Raw genomic sequence first — 19,272 nt, 5'->3', positions numbered from 1 at the left:
GGTGTCTAAGAAAAGACAAGACGTGGCACTTAGTGCCAAGGTCTGGTTGACAGGGTGGTGTTCGGTCATAGGTTGGATTTGATGACCTCAGATTCCAACCCCTCGGCTTCGGCCGCTCCCGCTCCGTTCGCTGCCTGCCACGTCGAGCTCGCTGCCTTCTCCGCCGGCACCGCCCTTGGCTGGGCCGTGCTGGGCCGGGCGCGCCGGGGAGGAGGAGGCGGGAGGCTGAGGAGGCGGCGGGAGGCGCAGCCCCCGCCCCGCGCGCGGCGCTGATGGCGGTGATGGCGCTGATGGCGCTGATGGCGCGCTGCGGCGGGCGCGCGGCGGGGCGGTGACGTTGCGCGCGGGGCGGAGGGCGGGGAGGAGGAAGAGGAGGAGACCCGGGCGGCCCCGAGGCTGAGGCAGCCGCGTCCAGCGGAGGCTCCGCTCCCGTCCCGTCCCGTCCCGTCCTACCCCCACCCCCGGTGCCTCCGGTTCGGGCGGGCCGGCGCGGCTCTCCCGAGGCCGCGATGCGCTCGGCCTGAGCGCGCCCTCGCCGCCCCGCTCGGTTCGGGCCTCTGCGAGGTCGGGGACCGCGATGGCTGCGGGAAGCTGGCAGGAGGCGGCGGCCGGGTGGGCTGAGGAGGCGGCGGCCCGGGTGCGGGACGCCTTGTCGGGCGGGCTGGGGCTGCTGCGTGCCGAACTGGGCATCGAACTGGGCCTCGACCCGCAGGCGCTGCCCACCTGGCTCGCCCTGGCGGTCCCGGCCGCGCTGGGGTTCGTGTTGCTGGGGCTGCTGCTGGCCGCGGCCTGCGGGGGCGGCCTCCGCAAGAAGCCGGCGCGGAGCGCGGCCGTGAGGAAGGGTGACGAGGCGGTCGGCGCGGGCCTGACGGCCGGCGGGGGCCAGGGCAAGTCGGCGGGCCCGGGCCCCGGGCAGCTGAACCTCAAAGGCGATGAGCAGAAGAAGCGAAACAGGAAGAAGCTGCCGGAGAAAGCGGCGCGGGTAAGAGGGGTGTGAGGGCCGGGAGGGCAGCGGGGGTGGAAGGCGAGCTGACAGCGGCGGCACCGGGCGGGCTGTGGCACCCGGCCGGGTCCCAGTGGGGAGGCGAGGGGGTCGCGTCTGGCGAGCGGCCCGAGCACGGCTGCCGCTCCCCGGGCCCTGTCGCGGTGGGAAGGATCCGGGTGCCGTAGAGGTTTCCCCGAGCCACCGTGCGATATTTGCCTGTGAAAGGAAGTGTGGGGGTCCTGTCTGCTCTGGAGCCGTCTCAGGTCGTCTGGGTTACTTTGTTACTTTGAAAACCTGGAGGAGCAGCGCTGCCACAAGTAAACTGCACGTTAATAGCCCTGGGTGATGGGGAAAAGGCTGGCTTTTTGGAAGCGTTTTATTGTAAACAAAAATTATACGAAAGCTGCTATTACTGTTGTTATTCACTGAATAATAGGGTTAGCAACCAGTTGTGCAGTCCTTAGCATGGCTTAGAATTTCAAGCCAGGAATTGTAGTCTAGGCAGGTAAAGACTATTGGAAGCAGCATTCTAAGCCTTATGAATGCTGTGATGATTCAAACTTGAGTAAGGTTTTTGCTTTGTATTTTCAATGGAACACGTTAGTGTCAATGTTGCTGTGAGCGTGCCTCAGTAGGAATGTGTCTGATTTAGTTATTACTGTAAGGATCATCTCCTTTAATAAGGAAATCTGTGTCTTAGCAGCCCCTTAAAAAGAGATCATTCCTGTAGTTTATATTTTTTAAATTCTTAATATGTGTGGGAACCTTCCAGCTTTTACCGTGTGCATCCATCCACTTAAGAGAAAATTAGTAGAATGCAGAAATTGTCAACTGTCCTTTTAAAGCTTACAGTTGTCACAGTTTTGGGGCTTGAAAGGGATTGCTTCTATAGCTTTTATATTGTTAGGATGTTTGTAATCCTATTTATGTCCAAATAGATTATAGGAATGAAAGTGTAACAGATGTCCCCTGCCTATTACAACTGTGTCGTATAATTATATCTTGCTCTATAAAATCGGAATTGTTTCCCTAATGATGAGAGAAAGGAGAAACATTAGGTTTGTATCTTCACTCGAGTCTGTGGCAGCATTAAGATTTGAGAGGTTTGGGAAACTTTTTAATGAGAGTGTAAGGCTAGAACATCTTAAAAAGGAAAAAAAAAAAAAAAAGGTCTGCATATGTCACCAACCTGTCTCTGAACACTGAACTACTGAAGTTGTTTCTGGAAGTTGCAAGAGACTGAATGCTGAGCACCAAGAAGAGGAAACATGATTCAGAATCTTTCCAGTGTAGCTAGGTTCTCCATTTTGGAGAAGGCATGCTAAAGATGTAATTTTTTTCCCCATCTTGAGAAGCAGATACTCCAGGGTCATATAAATATGTTATGCTTTCTTGACAACAAAGACTAACCCTAGAAATTAAATCAAGTTTGCTTCATTTATTTTGTTGAAACTCTAGTATGAAAACAAATAACAAACTCTTGCAAGTCATTGCTGAAGACATTAAAAAATGCTCCCACAGAAGATTGCGTGAATAGGTAGATATCTCTCTTGACTTGACAATGCTTTGTAGTACACAGATTCATAAAAACAAACTTTAGTAATTTTATATAAAAAATAACTGACTTTTTTAATGTAAATAATTGTACTCCATTGAGCTTAGTTTACGTAGGCATAGAATAAAGTTAAGGCGATGTAGGAGCAAATCTTTTTGTAATTAAAAGAGCAAAGTAGTTTTTAAGCTGTCATTCTGTATCCTTAAGATTTTAAAAGTTATTTTTATAGTACTTTGTATTCATTATTTCCATGGTGAGATGGAAAAAATCCTACCTTCTTCCAAAAGAAATGCACAAACTGAATCATTAACTGAAGTGCAAATAAGTTTATACCAGTGACAAAGTTTAATAGGCCTGCCTTGTGCTCATTTTCCAAGATAAGTTTAGAGAGACCAATATTAGCATGTCTCAGTGTTTTCTGACTTATGTATGAAAAATTCTCAAAATAGCCTTGGAAACTTAAAGGTGCAACAAAGATTTTTACGGATTGCTGCCTGGCAAATTTCATCGTGTGGCTTGTGTGCTGTGATGCTAATACTGAGGGCTGGGAGGGGAAAAGAGTAAGCCTATTACCAGTAGATTTACTACAGGCTTGCTATGCCAGGGTCTAGATTTCCATTGCAGGCGATTCAGAAAGCTTAGAGCAAGTGGTCTGTGGCTTTAAGAACACACTACAGATGTCTAATTAAAAGCTGTAGGGTTACTTTAATACCGAATTCCTGAGCTCACTGTATGGCAGGTGATGTGTAACACTCATCAGTCAGGATCAGAGGTGTTCCTCACTGTAGCTTTTCTGAGGAAGAGTATTAATTGGTTTTTCCTTGCATGTGGCTTTATTCAGTACCTGTATAAGTAGGGTACAACTTACCCTACATGTTCTTAGTAAAACAGGTTTCTTTGAATAGCACTGTGTTGACTGAATACAGTAGTACCTATGAGATTTTGTTTATTTACTTGCTGTGAACAGACTGTGAAAAAAACGGAGCTGAAACTGTTTAGCATTCATTAAGATGAAAGTTCACAGAGCCAGTTCTGGCATTCAGGCTGCTTGGAGCAAGGTATCATGGTGTCTTTACATCAGAGTCTGTGCAGTAAACCTGAAGCTGCTTTTTTCTTTTTTCATTTTTATTTTAACTCCTGGAAGAGGCAAAAGTCTTTGGCCTCATTAAGAATTTTTTTTCTGTTCATAAAACTTGATAGTTAATTTTGATTCTGTTGCCTTCTGAATAATTACTGTGCCTCTCCCACTTCAGCAGAAAAAAGTGGAGCTGTTCTTACATGGTTTCTGTGCAATCTGCCAAAACACCACAGAAACTTGAGAGTAGCCATCTTCTGTGCTCTGCAACCACTTTAGGAAGCCATTCACAACATCCATTTGTAGATGTGGAAAACACCAAATTGACTTTGTACTTTCCATTGTTTGTCACGCACCTGGAGAATAAATGCTGCACATTCTAGTAAAAGTATTTGCATTCATTTGAGGAAGTTTCATATTTGAACTTTCTGGGCTATGGCTGTTTATTGCTTATTTGCACTTAGATTTTGTAAAGACTTTATACTTTTAGGTGATACTCAAGTGCTGGTTTGTGTATATGTTAGTGGTCAAATGGCAAAAGTAGGGCTGTAGGATTCTTCAGGCCTCATAGAGAAAATTGCTTAGTTTCTTTCTGAACAGAAGCTTGCAGAAAACATTGGTTACCAGATTCTTTCATTGGCCAAGATATTCTAAGCAGAGGTATCTTTCTAATGTGTAACTGAGGACTTTGGCTAATACAGCATTGTAAGATTGAGGTGATAACAATTTCATTAATACTGTTTGAAGCATGAAACTGAGTTATCCTTTGCACTACCATATTTAAAGAGTACTTTTTGTTTGTTTTGAAAGTCTAAGCAAAACCTTTTCTACATTTGGTATATCTTAACACCCTCAAATGAAGTGTGTGTGGAAAAAGGTTTATTTAAGTATTGGAATTTTAAGGTCCTTAGGCAAGAAAAGCATTCAGTAATCAATGCTGTTACTGACAGCATTACTTCTGCCTTGTTGCATCTTGCCTGGCAGCTTTAAGATGAGGGGAGGAAAGATGGCAAATAATAAATTGCACAATTTTGAGTTAATTAATTTTGCCAGTGGCTGTTTAATTTATTACCCGTAAAGTTTTAAACTTTGGGCTGTGGTTGTCTTTTTAAAATTAAACATTTCTGAATACTGTAGAAAAACTTTCTTGTTTCTTGCTTCTGTTGCTTTCTTTGGTATATCCAAAAATGGTCACATGGATTTTGGTTAAAAATCTATGATTCATCTATGGGCAGAAAATAAATGTGGAAAGCTTCCACTGAAAAGGAGGGTATTACAATTAAGGGATGTATTTCTCCCAAATGTATCAAAGTCCAAGTTTTCTAACATGTTTCTAAAGATTATTGTTTGCATGATCAGATGATCAGACAGCATTTTGAACAGTCATGTGGATGAATTTTTCCAGAGGGTTTTTAATGGATATGAATTCATTTATTAGTTCAGAGAAAGAGCTGAAGTTCTTTTAAACTAAAAAATAAAGCTTCTATTTATTGAATAGTTGGAAGGGATTAATAAAGTACTTTTCAATTTAAGGTACATATGTAATAGCTAAGAAGCAAGGTACAGAATTTTAAAAGTTAGTTGGCTGTAAAATTTTTGGTACACACCCAATACAAGATGCATCAAATATGTTATCTAACTTTAAGCAGTCCCTGGAGAAAATAGAGAGGCACAAGAACTGAGTTTTGACAATGAGTTATTTTCAAGATTAAATATCAGTTCTTTGGTACCCCTGTGGAATATACAAATAAGGTGGACTTGGTTTAGAAGAACTTTTAGAGAGCGTTCCTAGACCAGACTTAGAAAATATACTTTGTTTTCAGAATGCTGAGGGAAATGCACTGCATGTGAGATATGAGAAGTCTAGTTTAAAGCTGGTTGTTGGAGAAGAGGGGTTAGGTGACCTGATCTTTCAATTTCTATTTATAGTTACTTTGAAGAAGTTGGCATGCTTGCTAACTAGAGTTAGCAATACTATGTTATGCACTAGTGAAATCATGCCAGGGTGGTTTGTAGGCATAATACAATGTGGCAAGACTTAAATGCCTCTAACAGTTGAATTGAGGATCAGATCTAATATTTGAAGGAATAGGCCATGCTAAGTTGTGATATGGCTTTTGTTTTACTTGAAAGCAATTAGCTTTGTGTGATGCAGAGTTATAAGAGCTTTTGGGTTTTTAACAGCAAAAAAAATAACTAAAGGTAATAGAGCTTGAAATTTATTTTGAGAAAATTGCTGGAATTAAAGCAGTTTGAAGTAGCTATTTATGCTTATTTAGTTTTCAGTCATTCATTTATCTGAGTCATTCTGAACATGAACCAGTGACATTTGTGTGGACTCTTCCAATTACTATTCTTAACAATTGTTTTCCATGCAGTGAAATTAATGGCTGACTGTAGTATAATATTTTCATCTTTTTTGCGGTTAAGCAGAGTAACTTCAGTCTTAGCCTTTTGTTAGAAGTAAATGATTTCTAAATTACTACATTTCTGTAAGGGGAATATGTAGGCTAAGGTGTCATACTTTTGACATGCTTTTGCTGTCAAAAGTAATGTAAAGGCCCCCTTTAATGATTGTCCAGAGTTTTAATTTTATATGTTGCATAATACATACTAATTTTCTTTCCTTAATTGTGTGAGGAGGAAATGGTAGACTAAGGTAACATCTGTAATCAAGTCTGTCTGAAAAGAACAATGGGCTACCATGCTTAGTCATGCTTCATGTTTGATTTTTAATTTCTGTTCTACTATGAAGTTTAACTTATGAAGGAAGTGAGCTGGGAGGGATATGCATAGAGAGAAATTGCAGATGTTTGGTCAATGTAGAAATTGCTTTTAAAAATTTGTCCTCTTGCTGAACTGCTACAAAGTGGTAATTGTGTTACTTTAATTAGATAATTTATGGCATGTACAACTGTAGCAGTTCGGGATCAGTTTTCAGAACAGCTACAGGTAATTTCAAAAGCTGGTAAATTTCTGAAATTTACCTTTTGCTATGAAATTCCTGGATTAAATAGGAGTGAGATGAAATTATAAGACCTGTTCTCTTTCCTTTTTCGTTTTTGTGTTTGGTAAATACAGAATTGTAGTAGATCCTTTGAACAGCAATCCACAATTTGGTCTGCTCTATTCAATAATCTTACAAGCATTTTTCCGTCAACAATTGCATTTCAGTAATGTTGTAATTTGAGCTTTGTTTCATCTGCTTTCTCTAATTTTTTTATTATTTATGCTCTTTCTTTACACAGCCTAATGGAAGGTCTTTCCTTGATGTATCTGAAGATGAAGTAATACAAACTGTCCATAAAGACAATATAAAGCAGCCTGTGGACACAGAAAAGAAGAATGAAAAGGTTAGTTATGGATACACAGCAAAAATGTTGAAGTTTGATTTATAATATTTCAATATCTAAAAACTGGTTTTGGTTTGAAATCCTGTTACATATATGAATGAAGAGGCAGACTTCTTACTGTGAAGAGTACTAATCTAATTTGGAGTTGAAAAGAGCTAGAGTAGTATTTTCTTAACTTCTGAGACATGCCTTATCACAGAATGTTTGTCAAGGAAACCCCGCTCCCAGCCCCCCACTAAACACTGGTATCTGTGTTCATCATGTGACAGTGTTAAGCCTACAGAAATAAAGTTTGTTTCATCTTGATGGCTTCATGGGGATGCAGCATAATGATAGTATTGTTAAATGCCTTGTAAATGGTCTACCAGTTGGGGGACTACTATTCAAAGGATTTAGACCATGTGCCTGCTTATTTCTTTTGCCAGATGTATCCATTACTGATTAGAGTTCTTGATTTTTGATGATAAATGTGGGCTTTGAAGTCTGGTGTGGGCTTTTTTGTTACACAAATTAAACAGCTACATTAAAATATATTTTAAAGCATCCATCTGCAATTTCTAATCTAAAAGGTAACCTTACTACTGGCAGTGTTATTTTTTTGAACTGTGAGGACTAATCTTTTTTTATTATATATGCTGTTATTTATGAGTAACATGGATATGTTGGCTTGGGCCTTTGATAATTTTTTTTGCTTGGTTCTTTTGCTAACACTGTGCATGAAGTTTTCCCACTGTCATTATTTTCTGACTTATTTTCTTCAATAAAATGCTTTTGTTGTAACTATACTGAGGAAAAATAAAAGGTTATGTATAAACAGTCAGAAACACTTTGCTGTGAGGGTGGTCATACACTGGAACAAGTTGCCCGGGGAGGTTGTGGATGCCCCATCCCTGGAAGTGTTCAAGGCTAGGCTGGACAGGGCTTTGGGCAACCTGGTCTAGTGAAAGGTGTCCCTGCCCATGGCTGGGGTTGGAACTAGATGACCTTTAAGGTCCCTTCCAATCCAAGCTTTAATAAACACACTTGCTTACCCTCCAATAACTTCTTTTGTGGTTAGTATTTTGACTAAAAGACTGTATCCTTTTAGTTTGCTGTAGGACTTCAAATGTTTTTGCAATTTGCAAATTGAGTGACTTTTCTGTGAAATAGGTTTGCCTTAAAGTTCCATGCTGTGTGGCTCTTCCTCTTCTCCATGTTTTGCATATCAGATTGGCTTTGGCTTTTTTTTTTGTTTTCCCCAAGAACATGCCACAACTTGAATCTGAATTTGCAGGTTCTCAAGTAGATTAGGTGTTTAAATCCTAAACTCAACTTCATGTTAAAATTGCAAACATAGTGACCTGAATTTTAAAATGTGAAGCTGAAACTAGGAAATGAGTACCACTAAATGGATGTGGATGATTATTCAAATTGTGGTTTCATATCACTTTGGGGGATCCTGGGCAAAAAAATGATTGAGTCAGGAGTAAATTGTTACCCTTCAATTAAAAGCATACTTAAGAACTTCCTTTGAACTACAGGTAACTGTACAGGCTTCTGATTATTTGGTAAGGCTTCTCAGGGCATCTGTAACATTTATAACATTACAAACCTGCTGAGCTTGTAGGGGGTCCTGTGTGTCTTTGTGTACCATCTTTGGGATGGATGGTGTAAGACACAATGGCTGTGATTGAAGTTGTATGTGCAAGTGGGTACATATATGAATGCATATAACCTATGTGTTAATAATGTATGCTTTCACTGAAAATCACATGTTCTTTGTGTTTCTGTATTTCTTGGCTGCCTCAGGATTGTGAATTTCATGTGTGTTTTTCTGCTTTATGGGAGGGGAAGCTTTGGGTAGTGTCTGGAGTCTGGCTGTTCACAGAGTTTATTAATCTGCAATTAGTGACTTACCACAGTGCAGGGGTTTTTTTTAGTGTTTAATGTAAGGGACTGTTCCCTAAGAAATAACTCTGTGGATGAGGTTGTGGGAAGTTAAAATGTCATCATCCATTCTGTTTGCAAGCACATAATGCTTTGTCTTGAATAGTAGAAATGATTACTCAGAGATCAAGAAGAAAGGTTTATTTTTCTATTGTTCTTGCATGGGGCACAATGCATCCTAAAGACTTAAAAAAATTTGGCAGGCCTGCAGTATTCCTCATGTGCTCTTTGGCTGTTGGCAGAGCCAACACTGGCATCTTTGTGTGTTGCAGAAGGTGACACTCTGAATGCATAGACTTCTGCAGAATGGCTGGCTTGCTCTGGCTTTAGCATCTCTTGCTGTTTCTTTCCATCAGTTTGGTACTGAGATAGCAACTGGTACAGTACAAAGTTTAGCAGGTGATGGGTTGATTGGATAAAAAAGGATGGTTCTGGTTTTTCAGAACAAGGTAACACTGTTTAGGAAAGTAAGCATGTTTTCAAGATTTGCATTCTTGATCTTTTTTAAAACAGTGTTTGTTAATCACAAATTTCTTTTTCAGCTGTTAAACTTCAGTGTTTTCCTGAAAAGTATAAAATTTGATGTCAATAATTCCATAGGAGCTAGTTATTTAAGGAAACTGAAGTTACAATTTGGAAGAGTAGTCATCTCAAACTGTTGTCTGGGAGTCTTCTGAAGTAATTTCAGGTGTTCTCTTAATGCCAAAGGACAGTTGGGTAGTTAGGGCTTTGTGGATAGAAACTTTAGGGTCTCAAGTTCCTGTCTCAGTGTAGCTGCAAATGGGAGACAAAGGTACAAACTTAGTCTTTTTGTAATTTTTCTCTGTTTCAGCTTGAAGAGGCAATTTATAACTAATTTTATTGCTAATTCTCACTTGCCTTTTTAATTCTTTCATTAGAAGTTACCCTAGCAAATAATTTCACTTGTTCAGATTTTTAGAACCAATTCTTCTCAGGTTGCTTTTGAAACCAGCCCTTCTCTTTTGGAGGCTTTTCAGAAGTTAGTTAGCTGGTATGTGGGCAAAGGTAGTCTGCTGAGCAAATGAAAATTCAGCTTGGGTGCATGTGTAGTTTGGGTCCCAATGTACATTAAACCATGAGCTACCTGTTCAAATCAGTTCCCTAAATGTTATAGGTTTGGTGATGCAGGATTGCATATAAGCAGTGAGTTTTTTATCATCTCTGCTGCACTAACAAGCTATACTGCTCTCAGTGCCTGTATTGAAGCTACAGATTACTCTGGGACTTCATAAGGCATGTGAACTGCATGCCATTGTGGGGCCCATAGAATATCAATTCTGAATTCTAGAGAGATTGTTAGACACTTCATGGACATTTGAGACTAGAAAACCAAATTGTGGAAACTCAGGTATACAGCTGGCAGTTACTAGTCTGACTCTGGCAGATGTATTCCAGAAAGATGTCCAGCATTCTTGAAATATTTCAGAGACAGTGAATAAGCGAATAGTTCCCCTTATAACATTTGAGTGGAAAAACATACTTCTTTTTAAAGTCTTGTTGTTTTTCATTCATGTTTATCTGGTAGTTCTTATACCTTTCTTCACTAGGTTGAAAAGCTTTTCAGTACAGAAGTCAATTTGCTCCAAGGCTTTCTGCAATATATTTTCTCCCAATATCTTGGGTTTTTTTTCTTCAATACTATATTTTCAACACTCTATATTGCTACCTGTTGCACCGAAACTACTTGCAGAAGCAGTCATGTCTGTTCCTATTTGTTTAGCTTAGCTCTTACATCCAAGAAGCCATAATTGATGAAACCTTGAGGAAAAAAGAGTTTGGAATGTATGGGCTCTAATCTCAGCTTGTGTTTTGAAGTATTTTCCAACCTGGATTTTTTTACTTTTTTTTTTAAAGGAGTTGCTGGCATTGTTTATTTCTTCATGTGTAACTTTATACTTCTGCACAAAACAAATTTTGACAGAGTGGCATCTGCCTGCTAAACAGCTCATTACTCTTGTGTGACTGTGATGCTGCCAGCATAGCTGCTTCTGCCTGGCTTTGTACTCTGCAGCATAAGTAATGTTCCCCCCACCTGCCAATTCTGTGCTGCATAAGTCTTTCACAGAGAGTGGTTCTGGAGAATCTGTTTTAAATTTATTCCTGTATTTTAGGAGGAGTGGGAGTTCTGAATCACTATACCAAGTGATCAGTAAGTAATCATTAAGAAAATGTTTTCTTTTTATTCTAGTCAAAGAAAAAAAAGAAATCAAAGGGAGATTCCAAAACAGTTCAGGATACATCTCGTCTGGATGGAAAGGAAGTTGATGAAGGTACTGAACACAAACATAACACAAAGTGCAAACATTATGGCTTAAATGCTGTTTAAGATTTACTCAGATTTGGTTCATAAAGAAACACAAGAAACTCATAACTCCATAGTCACGTATTATATATGGAAATATGATCTTTGAAACAACAGTATTTAGTAACTTCCAACTGATTTTTAAAGTAATCTTATAAAAACTGAGAAACTATGGATAGTAAGGTGTTCATGCTATTCATGTTTTGCTCTGTGAAGCCAAATATTATCACAGAAAAACTTACCTTTGATCATTTGTGTTTTCAATCTAAGGTTGAAGCTGACTGGTTAAAATGCTCTCAGACTTCTGTTTGATATGATAGAAGCTAAAAGTCTTTTCTTCCTCTCTGGCTTAGTGATGTTTTCGTTTGGGTGATGTTTTAGGAGCCTGGGAAACAAAAATCAGTAACAGAGAGAAGCGTCAGCAGCGTAAACGAGACAAGGTGCTGACCGATGGTGGCTCAGGAGACTCAAATCTCCAGGGAATAGAAAACACGGTTACTGTATCCATTGAACAGCTGATGCCTACACCATCACTTCCAGTTGGTCTCAGAAAAAATAAAGGTATGATGCTTGATAGGTCTGTGAATGTGTCCTAGAAAGATAACTTTACTTGAATGCTTAAATAGTGACTCTGTTTTGGATGTATGTTAGGTATATTTGGAGGTGAAACTCTTGAGGAAATTATTTCAAGGTGTGTAAAAGTACTTTCTCATTGTGCAAAACTCCCCCTTTTCTAGCCATATTTTTGGGGAAGCTCAAGAGTGTTTTAGAGCAAGTGTCTAAGGCACTGGCCTCCATCCACGCTGTTGCACTGTTGTTGTTTCACAGCTGCGTAGGCCTGTCCTTGTTCCTTCACTTGTGCTCTGTGACTCTGCCCTTTGTTTTCAAAAAATTCAAAGGCATTCTCAGCACTGCTGCAGGCAGCACCAACTCCTTAACTTTTTGAGTGCTTCCTTGTGGGAAGGTTATGCCCCTGAAGTTCTCTTAAAATATCACTCATTGCTTAACATGTAGGTATTTTTTTCCAACACAGATTTAGTAGCATCATGTACTAAAGCTGTTCATAATGGTAAGGCACATATGGGCTGAGATTTACTAGTCAATTACTGTAGCTGAGGATTCAGTAGATAGAGCTGCTGCAATAAAGATTGCATGGACTGCTTTAGAGCATGTATAGGCACAGGAATCCCTATTTGGGTAAAACTGAGAAATAGATGCTTTAATTGAAGGAAACTTGATGTTCTAGCAAAGTGACAAAAAGACTGAGCTGAACTGTCTGGTACCTTGCAACAATTCATTGAAATTGGTGTGCCTCACCCTCCTGTTTCACTGACACTCATTTACACCTTGACTGAGTGCATCATTGTTGCCTTGAGGACTAGACCAGTTGTTTCCTATTGTCTTTTTTTTTTCCCCTCAGTTTACACAGAGTTTCAAGAAATGGTAGTTTCAACTGCCTGGATGCACTGTTACTAACTGTAACTACTGTAACCTCTCTAGTGAGAATCCTTTATGTACTTTTTTGTATCTTGTGTATCACCTTGTACAAGACTAATCCAAAAAGAATTTAGCTGTATCTAGTTTTTTTATGGTGAGGTAGATGTTAGAAATAGTTACCGGTCTGAAATACTTAGAGCCACTCTTTGCTTGTAAATAACAACCTGTGTTTTAGATTTATGCTCTTTATTCATTGGGAAAGTAGTTTAAGTTCTTTGAAATCTGCAGTTATTTGTATATGGGTCTCAAGTCACTTTGAGAGCATTCTGTCTGCAGCATAAACACAAATAATAAAAAATAGAGTATTTTAATTTTATCCTTAAGTTTTCTGGAAGTGTCTAAATTTACTGTAAGGTACTAATATATTATTTTCTTAAAATATTAGTAATGGATTGTCAGAAGATGTTTACAGGCGTTATTTTTTAAAAAAGCTTAATCTAGCTTTGTTTCCTCTTAATCAGGTGATTCACTTTTGAATGCACAGATTAACAGTTCTAAACCTGCAAAAGGGGAGTCATCAATTGCACAAGGTAAAAAGTTTTCATTATTGGTCATCCTAAGTAACTAGAGGAGTATTTTACAGAAGTGAAAACAGCAACTGTCTGTGCAGGATTTTGAGTTACTAACCTGGAACGTTACTGTACATCTGGCTCTTTTGGCTATGCAAATATTATACTTCTAAGTTCCAGTTATTTCTTAATAGAGTTGAAAACAGTCTCTGTTACATGTAGAAATACAATTCAGTATTTTGAATTTTCAGGTAGATTACCTATTATAAAAATCTTTATATACAGAGCAATAACATATATTTTTAAGCTCTGCTGAAAAATTCTTTATGCTAGCTTTACTTATTTGTGTTAATGAACTATTTTGTCAAAGAAACCCTGGTATAGATAACTGCAGAGAGCTCACAAGTCCTGATTATTGTTTACACTTGTTTCAGGTTGAATATACAAGTTACTCAGTTCTTTACATTCTCCTTTGAGATGCATAAATACATTCATTTTGAAAGTTCTTACTTGTATGTTTATAAAAAGAACATACTTGACATATATCATACACAAAACTTAAAATATTTGACTAGTAAATCTTAACAGTTTTCTAATAACAGATACTGCTATAATAATACTTGAAATGAATTAGTTTGACAATATGAAATCAAGATGGTTGTTACTTACATATAGCCAACATTAGCTGAGTTGCTTTAATCAAAAATAACTAGTATAAATAAGCAAGTCAAAAATGAGTTACTAACAGCACTCAGATCCAGAAAGTGAATCCCTTTCTGCTTGTTTTTGAGAGCTTTTACTTCACACACAAACTTCCTATACCATGGCACAGAAGGAGTGTGCTGTATTCTTCAGAGATGCCTAATGGGAGGACAGGAGAAAATAACCAAGTTTCAGTAAGGGGAAGGTCATGGGGAAAAAAGCTTTTCATGAGATAGTTCAAAGCATGTCTGGACAATCAGCCTTTATGGTTTCCAGAACTTCAATAATGTAGTATAATTTTGAAGTTAGCTGTGCATTGAACAAAAGGTGGGACTAGGTGACTGAGAGATCCTTTTCAATCTTCAGTTTTCTGTGATTCAGTGAGAACTGGCTGGTAATTTAGAATTTGAAGTTTTTGACAAAAGACAACTATAATAAAGAGGAAAAAAAAGAGTAAAACAGAGAAGAATCAAGCTCCTTCTTCAGGACCTCAGCTGCTTTTGTGCAAAGTTGCAAAAAGATTTTTCTAGTAACTGCAGTTTGGTTTCTGTCTCTTCAGTATTCTTTTGCTGCCTTTCCCTAAGATTTCATATTATGCTAGGAGGATGTTGACTCACAGGAGCAATGCTAGTGCTGTAGACAAAGGGCAGTGGTTTTTGTACAGCAATGGTGACCTTACAGATGTCTGTGTTTGGAATTGATTTGTCTGAGAAAATCTAGGCATATCTCACCTAAGTCATTCTATGTCAGTGAGGCCAGCTTGAATTGGGCATGTTGATGCTGCCTGAGTTACAAGTTCATTTGACAGATAAAATGTTTGGTCTGTATTTTTTGTTGGCATATGATACTGACTTGTGCATAAGGGTTTGGCTTACTGTTTAAGTGTTACATTTGTAATATGCAAATATTTCTTAATTGCTTGAGGAAGAACAGTTTTTCTGGTTTTTCCACTGCATATATAAAAAGAGGGGATTTATATAAAAAGAGAAAGGTTTGTGATATATAGTAAGGGAGGCTGGATGCACTAGCCCTTATATTTAATAGGGACATAAATTTAAAAAACTTCTATTATGATCTTTGTCTCAGTTTACTGCTGACTTCTCAAAGAATACATTAAACTTGCAGTGGCTAGTAATTTCTCATGAGGGTAACACATAACAGAGATTCTTGCAGTGTTGTGGTCTTTTACCTTAGTGAAACATAAAATATGTTACTTACAAATTGAGTGTTACTATGATTTCTATCTCTCACTGTGAGGGACTCTATGGTCAGTATGATATCTATGCTCTTTGTAGATCCTTTGTAGTGTTTAGGAAGTGTTTTCTAATACTTGGTAATTTTGTCTACGTGCTGCTTGGAGAGCTGCTGCACACAGTTATGAAACAGGAAATACTCTCCATTTAGTGTGTGGGTTTTTCCACAAGTCGTCCCCATACTGTCTAAGAGAAATTAGCTGACAGTGTTGAAAGCACCCTCCCCACCCTTTTTCTAATCTAGAGACACTGGTTCACCAACACTGGGTTCAAGCCCTGTAAAGAAAGGGATGAGGAAAGAGAGTGCAGTTGGTGCTGCTTTTTCCTTCCTCTTCAAGTTAGTAGACAGATGGTGCATATCATCTGAACTGGAAAATCAGCTGAGACAGAGCAGCAGCCCTGTCTGTATCACACTGGTGTAGCAAAGCTGCCGTTCATTTGGGGGTTTTTTATTAAGTGAATGTGCATATAAGTGATATTTTAATTCTTCATCCAGTTGTTATTTTAAATAATCCTTTTGTTATTGTTGTATTTAAGTTTCTCCGGGATTGAGTGAAAGCCATACAGTAAATGGAGGAAGCTGGAATGAGAAGCCTGTAAAAATCTCCTCACAGATTGGTGTAGGGGAGGAGAAATGGACATCTGTTCCTTCAACTGCAGCTGGGAAGAGGAAGACTGAGACATTGGCGTGGGGCCAAGACACTGGAGATGCTAATGGAAATGGAAAGGACTGGGGAGTAAGCCTGGTGGGCAGGCCCTGGAAAGAGCGTTCTTTGTTCACTCCTATTGGTAAGCTATTTCCAAGAACTTGCTTCATGTAAGCAATTTTTCATAAATGTATTTTTTAGTAGTCTCTGAAATATTTTTGTTTATATATTTAAAAAATCTTGATGTGGTCTAGTGAAATGTTAACAGAACAATTTGTTTACTGCAAGTGCTGATGGCTTAGTGTACAGTTAAATTGGGGTTTTTGAGTTTATCTGACATAAAATTATTTCTGTGAAGGAATACAATGTTGTATATCACTTTCATAAAGTTCTGGAGATGATTACTAAGCATTACTATGCATTTTGAAGCATAATTTATTTTAAATAATGTCTTAAAACCCAGGTTGGAAGTCTATTCTGTTGATCCAGCATGATGAAATCAATTGTGTCTGATATTGGCAGGTGTTATTTTTAGGCCCCAGGCATAAACATTGTTTAACTCTTGTGACACTTTGTGTTACACTGTTTTTCTCATTAGAAACTGGGTTTTTTAGTGCTCAGTACAGTTTTCTGCCTTTTTTCTTGTGCTGTCCACAGTAATAATGGAGATTTCTTGATTTCTCTCTGGGCAACAGTCATCAAGTTATTAGTAAATGCTGTAACATGGCCCTTCCCACTGTTCAGTCTAAGTATCCTCATCTCTTCTAGAAAGCAGTGTTCCTTTGTAGTCATCAGTGTTACTTCAGACTTGTGGAGTCTTAACCCCAGCCAGCAGGCAAGCCCCATCCAGCTGCTCACTCACTGTCTCACCAGCAGGGGAGACATTGGGAGGAGAAAAACTGGAAAACTCCAGGACTGACATAACATGCAAACAAAGCATAACATGCAAACAAAGCAAGAAAATAATTCTCTACTTCCCATGGGCTGGTGGGTGTTCAGCCATCTCCAGGAGAGCAGCACTTCATCACATGTAACAGTGACTTGTGAAGACAAACACCATAACTCCAAATGTCCTTCCTTTCCTCCTTCTTCCCCCCCTTTCTATACTGAGCATGGTGCCATGTGGTGGGGAATATTCCTTTGGCCAGCTGGGGTCACTTGTTTGGGCTGTGTCTCTTCCAGCTTCTTGTTGGGAAGAGAAGCTCCAGCTGCCTTGCTGCCAGCAATACAAGAAGTGGAAAATGCCTTGACTCTGTGTGAGCACTGCTCAGCAACATCCCTGTATTACCAACCCTGTTTTCAGTGCAAATCCAAAACACAGCCCTACCCCAGCCATAATCTGCAGAAGTCTAGACCTTCTTTTATTTCTGTGGCATATTTTGAAATGAAGTTCCTGACGCTAGGTCTGATATACCCTTGGAAGCTTTACCATTACCAAGTAGAAGTGAAGGGCTTTCTTCATGTTCTGGCTAGATGTGTTCTGCTGTGTATTCTAATAAAGCAGTTTGTAGTGACTGACCAACTTTTTGTTGGTGTTGTTGCTGAGGATACATCATATCTACCAAGCTGATTTGCTTTTGGTAAAATGAATAATTTTGTGGGTGAAGGAGAGCTGTGAAAGGCTTTCATGATGACTTGACTAATGCTTTCAACACTGTCTCTCACAGTGTTGTTGTATCCAAACTAGAACAGGTGTAAAACTGATCAGGCCCAAGGTAATGGAGACTGCACAAGGGGGATGTCACAGGGCTTGCTTAGAACTGTCCTGTTTATCATCTTTATAAGTGACCTGGAGGAGGCAACCATGTCATTCACATCCAGTTTCCAGATTATATCAGACTTAAATGTGGGGGCAGGAATCAGTTGAAACAGTCCAGGTCAGGGATCCCTTCCAGAAGGACCTGAACCTGATGGGAGCAATGGGCCAACAGGAACCCAAGGAGTTCAGTGAGGACAAACGTCAAGTGCTGAATCTGGTTGGAAGCAACCCTGGATTGCAGCTTTGTGGATAAGGGGTCTTGGTGTGCACCAAGATGGACGTGAGCCACCTGTAGATCCTAGTAGCAAAGGACACAAACAGTATGCTGGGGTGCATTATCACAGGAGTCAGTAAATTGGGGGCTAGTGACTGTCTACTTTTTGGACAACATCTGGAATACCTGTCTGGTTTTTAGCCCCTTCTCCCCCAATTAAGTAAATGTAATTCTAAATAAAAGCCACTAGTAGTTTTTACTGGCTATTTCTGCTTATTTTCTGCCTTGCAAATGTAGCAGTCTAGTATGTCTTCATTTTTAAGCATTATCTCCCATTCATCAAAAATTGTTCTGAATTTTATTCCCTTCTTTAACATATGTATATATAATATAGTCTGTGTTCTGTAGCTGTGTTCCATCTACATGTACTTTACAAAACTTAAGTGATTGCAGTAATGGGAGGAATAATAGTATGGGGCTCAAAAAACAATTGACTTCTCTTTTGTGAGAAGCTTATATGTAGAAAAAGCTGTAAAGGGAAGATGGCCTTGGAAAGCTTGAAAATTGTTTCAAGCTGTGTGTTCATAAAGTCACAACTCTATCAGCAGTAATTAATGTCCTCAGTTGTGTGAAATGTCATCATGGCTGGACTAGCCGGTGTTTTTCTGATCCAATTCTTAATTAAATAGCTACATTTTCAACATTGCCAGCACTGTGTGATGCTCTTTTTTTTCTTTTTTCCCTCCCCTTCCCCACAGCTGCTTGGAATGTGGATGCAAGGATTAATACCTCTGAACAGAATTCTACTTCTTTCTCCTCATTTGGATTAACTCCTGGAGTTTCTGGTATGTGTGCCTTTAAAAAGATTTTTCCACTCTCTTCCACTCAACCAGGTGGAATAGAGTTTGCCAAGTGATACTAATATGCATTTTCTCTTTTTTCTTTGAAAATAGTACTGCAAAGAGGTGGAAGACACTTAAAAAGCTATTTTCTTATGCTGAAATTATGCAGTAAAATAACTGTATTAAATTGATAATCAAAAGCTAGATCAACAATAGAATATTAGTAAGAAGGTTGGAACTAGAGGGGGTTGGAATGAGGTGATCTTTGTATGTTCTAACCCAAATCATTTTATGATTCTGTGATTTCTTATTTAGCTGCCTTGGTTGTGTGTTAAGTCTAAATAATGGGCTTAAGAGGTTTCTCAGCATTGCAATATCTCAAGTTAGAGATTTGAAGATTTCTTTCTAGGAAATCCCATTTATCCCAGTCCTCTGAGGGAGTTTGTTATTGATGATTGAGTTTTTCCCCATCAAGGAACTAAATCATTACTCTGAAAATATGTTCCATAGGCAGGATTTGAAGTCTTGAGTCTTTCTCTGTATGACAGCTGGAAATGCTGAAGCTCTGGGGTTTTCTTTTTTTGAAGGACTGTGTGCTATAGTGTACAAACCTGTCTTCACAATACATCTTG

General features: G+C 39.2%; 1 protein-coding gene across 2 annotated transcripts in view; it reads left to right on the top strand.

Moving 5' to 3' along the window:
- Positions 1-275: 275 nt before the first annotated feature.
- Positions 276-19,272, top strand: part of MTDH (metadherin) — a 34,999-nt gene continuing 16,002 nt past the window's right edge. The window contains exons 1-7 of one of the 2 annotated variants that reach the window (XM_071421542.1): positions 276-982; positions 6,864-6,968; positions 11,104-11,185; positions 11,599-11,778; positions 13,176-13,244; positions 15,716-15,967; positions 18,557-18,643. In XM_071421542.1, coding sequence (XP_071277643.1) covers positions 578-982; positions 6,864-6,968; positions 11,104-11,185; positions 11,599-11,778; positions 13,176-13,244; positions 15,716-15,967; positions 18,557-18,643 — 1,180 coding nt within the window. In that variant the 5' untranslated portion in view covers positions 276-577. The remainder of the gene's footprint in view (positions 983-6,863; positions 6,969-11,103; positions 11,186-11,598; positions 11,779-13,175; positions 13,245-15,715; positions 15,968-18,556; positions 18,644-19,272) is intronic. The other variant, XM_071421541.1, reaches the window with a different exon arrangement.

Source organism: Agelaius tricolor, unplaced genomic scaffold (genome assembly GCF_023055355.1).
Source record: "Agelaius tricolor isolate 1412-34295 unplaced genomic scaffold, bAgeTri1.0.p SCAF_2, whole genome shotgun sequence".
NCBI lineage: Eukaryota > Metazoa > Chordata > Aves > Passeriformes > Icteridae > Agelaius > Agelaius tricolor.
The sequence above is the reverse complement of the archived record's forward strand: the minus strand, read 5'-3'. Positions and strand labels throughout refer to the sequence as shown.